The 9672-nt window shown below is 35.8% G+C and overlaps 1 protein-coding gene across 2 annotated transcripts in view; it reads right to left on the bottom strand.

The window, feature by feature from the left end:
* LOC136028933 (pecanex-like protein 1) overlaps positions 1-4651 on the bottom strand; it is a gene marked incomplete at its 3' end in the record, with an annotated part of 90201 nt that extends 85550 nt beyond the window's left edge. Inside the window, 2 exon segments of one of the 2 annotated variants that reach the window (XM_065706913.1) lie at positions 353-536; positions 4552-4651. In XM_065706913.1, the coding sequence (XP_065562985.1) occupies positions 353-505 (153 nt within the window). 2 annotated transcript variants of the gene reach the window in all.
* Between the last annotated feature and the right edge of the window lie 5021 nt (positions 4652-9672).

A 9672-nucleotide genomic window follows, 5' to 3' on the forward strand; every position in this document is an offset into this window, starting at 1 on the left:
AAATATTACTTTAAAAGGTTCATACTTACCCAGTAGTGTTTTTACATGGAAATGAAAAATTGTGGGGGGTAAGACCTAGAAAAAAAAATTCACCATATATATATATATATATATATATATATATATATATATATATATATATATATATATATATATATATATATATATATATATATATATATATAAACAGTAAAGTTGCAAGAACTGTCATGTGTAAAGTTGAGCTAAATTAATAAAATATTTGGACTAGTGTCCAATACAAAATGTTTCTCTTGCAACTTCAACAATGTATGCACAAGACTCAATATGAGCCTTTCATAATAGACAAGAATAATGATTTTGCATGACTCACCATATATATACAAAAAGGTAAAGTTACAAGGATTATCCATGTATAGAGTTGAGCTAAATTTGAAAATGCATTGTTTTGAGGCTGATAAAAATAACCCCCCGTCAAAGAAGCCCACACTCCTTGACGAAAAACTTCTAGTAGCTGAGATACCATTATGTATTAATTACTTGACTTTTACCACTTCCTGAAAAAAGAAACAATTTTATTGATAAATAGGACTCTCAATTATTTCTGATTGTTTTGAAACATTGATATAAACAAGGTGTAAAAACAAGCAAAGGTACTGAGCAGGTTACAAATTATAATGTCTAATAATAACAAATTAACTTAGGTGCTGGAACTTTTTTTGAAAATTAGTTGACCTAGTCCTTCCCCTCCCCACCCCCCTCCTAAGTACATTTTAATTATTATTGTCTTTGAAAAATAAACAATCCAACCATTCATAATAACTAATGGTTTAAGTAAGCTTTGTCAATGAAAACTGAAACTCTACCAACAGAACGTGGCTTGTTATTACTCTTACTACTACTACTACTCCTACTCCTACTACTACACATACTACTACTGCTACTCCTACTACTACTACTGCACATACTACTACTACTACTACTTCTACTCCTACTATTACTATCACTACTATTCACAGCTACTACTACTACTACTACTGCTACTGCAAATCAAGCTTAAAATAAACAAAAATGTTTTACTATTGCAGCATAAATGATACACAAAATGAACAGAAATCAAATAAGCAATCAAAGCAAACAAACATACAACATGCACTAATATAAATAAATAAATAAATATTAAAACAAATAAAGCTTTCATTACATATGAAAATCACAATTGAAACAAACAGAAGTCACTAAAGAAAAGAGTATAGATACTGCCTCCTTCCTTAATTGTAAAAGTAAAGTATAAAGCATGTTATTAATGTTGTATGTCCACTCACAAGAGCAGTGGTGGTATTTGGCGTGGGAGGGGGGCTATTGCTCCCTCAATAATTTGGAGAAAAATTATTATATAGCTCATGCCCCTTGACTCTCTACATATGGACCCCTCTTGCCCCCCTCAATAAAAATTCTGGAGCTACAGCCCCCCCTAGACTTTGAAAATGAGCTTTAATTTATATTTCACAGTTATTTTCTAGTTTAGTTATGTGCTATATTAAACCAGCAAGACTGGTTAACAGTTTGTCTTTATTTGTTGTACCTGTTCTTTGTTTTTTCACAGCAATTAAATAGCACTGTTACTTTTTGATGACCTTGTTTTGAAATGTTCTGTCTTTCCCACTCTTGTACCACCCTAAGTCTACCATTAGGAGGCAGGTTTGTTTTGAAATGTCTAGGTGCGCATCTATGCCATTTTATTACCCAATCCTTGACCAAAAATGTGATTTTTGAATAAGGTTCATTCAAAACTAAGCTTCAACTGGTTAGTATTTCTTTTTTTTTGTTCTTGTGAAGATTTCGTAATCAAACTATGAGTGAAAACCAGTAAAAAACTTTGGATTTTTCATGGTGAAAATATGGAAGAAAAATGAAAAAACTGGCATTAGTGTCAGCACTCAAAGTGTCCAGTGTGGGGATAAATTCCCCACCTGTGACAGTTTTCTGGAAACAAGTGGAACAATAAAAGGCTCAGGTCAATATGAAAGTTGGGTTTGCATCCCTGAACCTCTTGTGGTTTCCTGTAGCAGTAGCAGTCAAAAACCTCTTTCCAATATCTCTACAACATGTGACAACAAACCAGCTCAACCTATTCTTGAGAGATATCTGGCTTCCACTTATAACAGAAGGAAATTCAGAGCCCATTACTATAAGAATTATGAATGGATTGAATACTTAAAAAACTTGAATTCTGTGTTTCGTTTTGCTTGCCACCATTTTTCTATGGGGACTCTAAGGGTTGGAGAAACTGCTAGAAAAAGGACTTTGATTGAGTCAGAATTTTGCAAGCAGAAAGACAGTTCTGCTCTATTAAAGCAACATGATGGCCCTAAAAGGCATAGGTATTGTATGTCAGTATGGACTGAATTTAAGGCAAATAGTACTGATACTTCAAGATCTATAGCAAATGTCTTAGTTCAATCTAGACATCAAAAGGTTCTGGAAAATAGAGATCATGTGATCTACATTTTTCATGATATTTGCCTTCTTGGCCACCAAGGTTGTGGTTTATGGGGTCATGACAAATCAGAAACATCTGCAAACCTGGGTAATTTGGTTGAATTGATGAAGATGTCTAAAGGCAACAACAAGCTGAAGGCCAGGTTACAGTGCCAATATGGTCACTATTGCAGTCATCAGTACCAAGATGATGCAGCTACACTGATAGGAAATGCCTTGCACCAAAACATTATTTCAGAAGTAAAATCAGCTAGTTACTTTGCTATTTTTGCTGACAAGACAAAAGACGTTTCTAAGAAAGAACAAATAGCAATTCTAATCTGGTACCCGCAAAATGGAAAAGTAGCAGAGCAACCAATTGGCTGCTATCACATGTACAAATGGTTGTAAGTTTCTGTGGTTGTGTAAGTTTTCTATGAAACCAGTTAAGGAATGAGATTCCACTTTTAGCATCCTTAGTACTCTAAGTCTGGGTTTTTAGTATCTTTCATAGGCTCTAATCCTGAAAATATAATTTTTAGTAGGATATTTCAGTTGCATTGTTACCAGTAGGCCTATTAGTGTAGTAGTATGCCACTTTATATGGAAACTCCAAGCTTCTGAAAATAGCTTAAAAATTCTAAAACTGTCTAGTTTCTTGTATTATTCCTAAAAGTGTTCTACTTAGAAGTAGCCTACCCACCCAAAAGGTCAAATATATATTGCCTGAATTATATAGGTTAGGCCTTTTCTCAATGAATTATACTAGCCGACTGCTTGATTTCATTGGTGTTATTTGTTTGCTATTAAATGTATTGGAAGAGTAGAGTCACATATGGAAAATGGTAAAATTCTAGTTAATAGTCTTTGTGCTATCTTGGAAAGGGTTTAGGTTAGGAAAATGAAAATTTCAGGGATGGGTCTACAAGCTAAAGTATGTCCTGGTAAGGGGTAAGGTATTTTAAAGTGCCCACCTCCAGTCCTTCTCCCTCTAGAGGGCCCTAAAATTTGCCTACATGACAGGTCTATACCTATTGAAATTTTGACAAAACAACATTTTACCTTTAATTTTTGGTTACTAGTTGTTTTTTCTCTGCCTTCAGTTCTGAAAATGCAATTCCTGTTATTTGAGTAGAATTTTGAGCCATATCAATGTTTTTTTTTCAAAATCTAGGAAACATATTTGCATATGTTTAAAACCTTATAAAATGAAACCAAACAAAGTTATGGAGCTGAGAACAATTTTGTTGTAGTTCAATTAAGCAGAAGACCTATTTTGCAAGGTTTCACTTTTATAACACACATATTTTTAAAGGTCATCAAAGGTCAGAGCCCTCTAGAGGGAGAAGGAGTGGAGGTAGTTGCTTCAAAATACCTTCCTGGGACATACTTTAGTCTGTAGATTCATCCCTGAAAGTTTCATTTTCTTAACCTAAACCCTTTCTGAGATAGCAAGAAGTCAATTAACTAGAATTTTACCATGGAGAATTCATAAAGAATATATAATTTGGGCTATACATTCAATCAGTAAGGGAAGGGGGTTTTGTAAAATTAAATGAAGCACTGATAAATTTTATGATTACTCACTAATGATATGACTAGGAAATAGAAATATATTTAGAATCAAAATTTCATCCTGAATACAAATATAACATACATTGGTGCTGGAACCTGAAAGTTTCATTTTCCTAGCATAACCCTTTTCTGAGATAGCCTAGCCAAAAGTCAATCAACTAAAATTTTACCTTCTGCCATACTTTTAAATTGGTAATTATGTAATCTACCATATGTTTTAGGTAGCCTATTTAGATTTGTTAAGGTGTTCTGAGAGATTTTTGTTGTTTTCTTCTAGTCATTGTACTGGTAGCCTACCATAGAATTCCAAACCTTGACATTCCTAAGTTGAGAAAAAATCTAGGCTACAAATTTTTAAACATTATAAATCAGGATTGACTGAAGGTATGAGGCTCAAAACACTTCCCCTGCCTGTCATTTCAGCTAAAGACATAGGCTAACACAAAATTATAAAAGTTGAGTTCGCTTTGAAGAGGCAAGGCACCTACAAAAATAAGCTACTTATCCAAATCGAACCAAAAAATATAATCATTCATCTACAAGTTGACCCAAATATTTTCTGTGATTCCTCAGTAGCACATCTTCTATTTTACTAATTTTCTATTTCTTCTCAAACTCATCGACTACCGAAAGGCCTCAATCAAGATCAATCATCACTTTCTCGTAAATGGTGTTAACTTTAATCAACTAAAAAAGAATAGGTAATTTTTTCTCGTTTTGCTAAGGAATGATTCCTTCCTCGTTCGACCAGTTTTCGGGATGATGAGAACTTACTGCTGCTCATAGCAACAGAGGAACCAATTAGGGAGGGGTCAGAGAAGCTATGCCCCCTAGACTTTAAAGTGACTTTTCATTTATATTTCATGGTTATTTTCTAGTTTATTTATGTGGTATATTAAGGAAGGGTGTGCGAAAGCACAGGATGGCTGGCCCCCAACCCCCCATTGCACTTCCTGGCTGAAGGGCCAAGAAACGGAGATCAGCACCGCCGGTACGGACTGTAAAGTCTAATGCCGTATCCTTTACCTTTACCTTATCTTTATATTAAACCAGCAAGACTGGTTAGCAGATCGTCTTTATTTGTCGTCCTTTTGCTTTGTTTTTTTCACAGCATTTGTTTTTAAATAGTACTGTTACTTTTTGGTGATCTTGTTCTGAAATATTCCGTCTTTCCCAATTTTGTACCACCCTAAGTCCACCATTAGGAGACAAGCTTGTTTTGAAATGTCTAAGTGCGCGTCTACGCCATTTTTTGCCCAGTCTTAAATAAAGGTAAATAAATAAAGGTTAATTAATAAAATTAAATTAAATAAAAGTAAATTAAATAAAGGTTAAATAAAGGCAGATAAAGCTCGACGCTTTATCTGCCTTCGACCCCTCAAGTTTCGATTTTCTCGAACTTTCGAATGTGGAAAGGGTTATGTGTCATTATCATGGAATTCTCGGTGTCGATGATCATGCTATAGAATCCCAACTTTCTTTTGCAAAGCTGCATCTGTCAAAAAGTGATGTTTCAAAAATAGATCTTCTTCGAGCTATGGAAATCTTATCCGACCTCCCAGCTGCCTATTCTGCGCTGTTAAAACTGGTGAAGCTGGTTGTTACTTTGCCTTTGACTACTGCCAGAAATGAATGATTCTTCTCACCATTCAGGTATGTGAAGGACTATCTGCGATCGACGAAGGGTAACGAGAGACTCAGTGATCTCATGATAATGGCCGTTGAAAAAGAGAAGGTGAAGAAACTGGATTTGCATAGATTAGTCGACTGTTTTGTCAAGCGGCAAAGGCACCGTTACCCATGTTTTATGTATGTTTGCTCAATGTTGTTTTTTGGCATCTTCATTAAAAAACATACTTGCGACGCCTACATTTTCGCGAATTGGCACCAATGTGTACCATGTTCTTAAGGCCTGTTTTTGTTAAGATAGCCTAATTCTAGTTCATTTCTCATTTTCTGCGCTTTATCAGGGAATGATATTAACTTTAGTCAATCCTCAACTTGGTTGACAAGGAAAGGAACCATCCCTTAGCAAAACACAAAAGGTCTTTAAATTCCTTTTAGTTATTAAAAGTAAATAAAGTCCATTAACAAAATGTAAAAACTAGGAGTGAGTCAGAACAAGGCTTTATTCCTTAAAAATTTGCTACAAGCTGTATCAAGTTCTTATCATTTTAGAAATCTTTCAGAAAGAGAAATAATCATTCCTTAATAAAACAAAAAAAAATACTTATTCTGTTTTAGTTCATTAAAATTGTCTACATTCCTTAATTAAACGTAGAAATTGAGGAAATAACTCGTATCAGGCCTTCATTATAAAGCAAGCTTTTAAGTAGTTTGTAATTCCAAGAAGGGCTCTCAGAGAAGAAGCAGAAAATTGGTTCTAGGCGTAATATTGCCGGGAAAACTTTCCCCTTTTTAAAAATTCCTCTCCCCCAGAAAAATACCTGTCTGGACAATGATTCCCAAGAAATCTATCCCCTCTGGAAAATTGCACTTGCAGACAATTACCCTCATAAAATTACCCGTACATATAAAACTGAGCTGGCAAAGAAAAAGTAAGACAAGTAAAGAGAATTAGTCAACCTATTTTATAAAATATAAAATAGCTACCCTAATTTAAGACTTGCGTGTCTCCAGAATATCCCAAATGCATATTTCATCGGCTTTTTGTATTCTTTTACAAATAGCCTCCCCTGATTACGCTCAAAACCGATAAGCCTAAGGAGTTTCAAAGAAGCCTTGATAGACATAAACTATTGAATGTCCCAAATTGACACATCCGATAGTTTTGCACGCATGCTACATTCTTCAGGATCAGAAAAATATTGACATATAAGATTTCTGTGTGAAAACCTTCATGTTTTTGTGTCGATTAGCCTCAGAATGCTTATCAGGTGGTAAAATGCCTCAGAGGGCTGAAAATGATGGTTATTATTTTATTATAAATATTTTCTGATTCCTAAGCTTGATAATAATGTTCCATTGGCATAACAAGGGATAGAAAGCCCTAGTGAAGGTATCATTCACTGTTTAAATTTCTAATGGAAGCCAGCAACCATTTAGTGTATAAGGATATTCTACAAACAACATTTCCATCATGTTGAATGACCCATCCATCGTATTGTTTGTGCAAAATACCCTATCTGATGAGCTTTTCTAGAGTGGTAAACTCATCTAAAATATTAGAAGACGTGCATCCTTCCTTTGTCTAATTTTGACTCTTAAAAAGGAATTAGAGCTTTATATTTCCCGTCAAATGAACCTCCTCTAAAGTTCACAGAGCACCTCCTTTCACAAAAGCTTTTTTGCCCCGGGGGTATAACTTACAATCCTTGTCCTCACACTCTGGGGGATTGTCAACCCCAAAAGCCTTGTAATGTGATGTTTTGGCTGTTTTCGAAGAACAGCTATCTAAAATTTCTATTGGATGGATTTCGGGATAATAGTTCGCAAGAGGGGAGGCTAGTTGCCCTCCAATCACTTTGACTCTTAAGAAGGGTACTAGAACTTCAATTTTCAATCCAATGAGCTCCCTCCGAAGTTGATGTGACTACCCTTTCCATTTAAACCTCAAATGTTCCCGGGGCATAACTTAAAACCCTTTCCCTGAGGGCTCTTGGGGGAGTGTGGTAGTCATCTTCAGTGCAGTCGATCAGAAAATATTTATGCTTGTGGTCACAGTTCTGGAAGCACAGCTTCTGTATTTAGCGTAGAAGAGGGGGACAAAGACAAAAGTACTAGACTTTTCAACAATGGTGAACAGAATAGTCTTCGTAAAATTTTTGTTGGCTGTGTTTTGAGGAATAAAAGGGTAGTGGGGGAGGGACTAGTTGCCTACCATTCACTTTTGATTATAGAAAAGGATAACAGATCTTCCGATTTCCAATCGAATGAGCCCCTCCCAATCCTATGATGATATAATCATCCGTTCCATAAAAACCTTATATGCACGGGACATAACTTATCATCCTTACCCCTGAAATCTGGAGGGTTGTGTCCATCCTGAGGGCATTTTTATATGCTCTTTTGAATATTGTGAACAAAATGGCTGTCTCACAATTTCTATCACATGAGTTTGGGGAAAAGAGGGTGTCCGTAATGGGGGGATTCTTGCTGCCCTCCATCTACTTTGACTCTTAAAAGGGAATTACAACTTTTATTTCCAATCGAATGAGCCTCCTCCAAACTTCACACAACCACTCCTCCATAAGAAAACGTATATAGCTCCAAGACTTAACTTTCAACTGTTGTCATCAGACTTTAAGGAATTGTGTAAATCCCAAAGGCTTGTTATATGATCCTTCTGCTGTTCTTGAACAATGGCTATTTCAAACTTTCTATTGGATGCATTTGGGGAAAATAAACCATAAGAGTGGTGGGGGGCTAGTTGCCCTCCAATCATTTTGACTCTTAAAAAGGGTACTAGAACTTCTGATTTTGAACCCAATGAGATCCCTGCAAAGCTTATAGGACCACCCTTTGCATTTAAATCTTACATGCTTCCGTGGCATAACTTGCAACCCTTGCCCTAACGGCTATGGGGGGTGTGTTGTGGTCATCTTCAAATACATATTACTGGACCCTTCAACTACGCTGAACAAAATGGTGATCTCTAAATTCTTATTGGGTTTATTCGGAGAGGGGGGCTGGTTACTCTCCGATTACTTTCGACTGTTAAAAGGGGTACTAGGTCTTGCAGTTTTAAGCGATTGAGCCCCTTTCAAAGTTTCTACTACAACTCCGTCCATACAAAGTGCCCCGGTTTAAGACCAAAAAAGAGGGGAGGAGTTGTTGCCCTCCGAGCAATTTTACAAATATATTCTAGAAATTCTGCTTATAAACTCAGTGAGCCCCCTATGAAGTTTATACGACAACCCTTTCCGTAAAATCTTACATGCCCTTAGGGCATAATTTATAACCCCTATTATGAGCGCTATGGGGGTTTTCATCCTCATAGACATGATGTCCGAGCCTTTCAACTACGCTGAACAAAATGGCTAACTCAAAATCTTGATTGGATTTGTTTGGGGAAATGATGGGCATAGCGGGCTGGTTTCCCTCCAACCACTTTTGACGTATGAAAAGGGTACTAACCTGTTCAATTTTGAATAAATGAGCTGCTTCTGAAGTTTTTTACGAAACTCATTGTATACAATGTACCCTGGTATAAAAGAAAAAAAATAATACATTGTGCCCACATCACTCTTTACTTAGGCGGGACTATTGCGCTGCCTTTGATCATTTCGTTCCCACTATTCAGTAAAGAGTTTGGTAGATAGTTTTAATATAAAAGCTGTTTTTACATTATGTTTTTTTCAATTGACTTCTTAATTTTTTTGGTAAAATTTGAACATACAGTAAAGTTAATTTATAAGTTAAACGAATTACGTTGGTTTTACACAAAAAAATGATAACTTAACTTTACTGCATTTGAGCCAGGAGAATAGAGCATTTGTACCTCATCAGCTAGTTACAGACCGGTTTTTTCTTATAGACAGCCTACTAGGGAGGAGGGAGGAACTGTAATTGTGTCAGGAAACCAGACAAGGCTGCCTGAATAAGGAATGGAGGACCGCCGTGACTCTTGTTCACATTTTGTAGTTTAAAGTTTGCAAAGATATAGTTGGGAAAAAC

This window comes from Artemia franciscana, chromosome 7 (genome assembly GCF_032884065.1).
Source record: "Artemia franciscana chromosome 7, ASM3288406v1, whole genome shotgun sequence".
NCBI classification, from domain to species: domain Eukaryota; kingdom Metazoa; phylum Arthropoda; class Branchiopoda; order Anostraca; family Artemiidae; genus Artemia; species Artemia franciscana.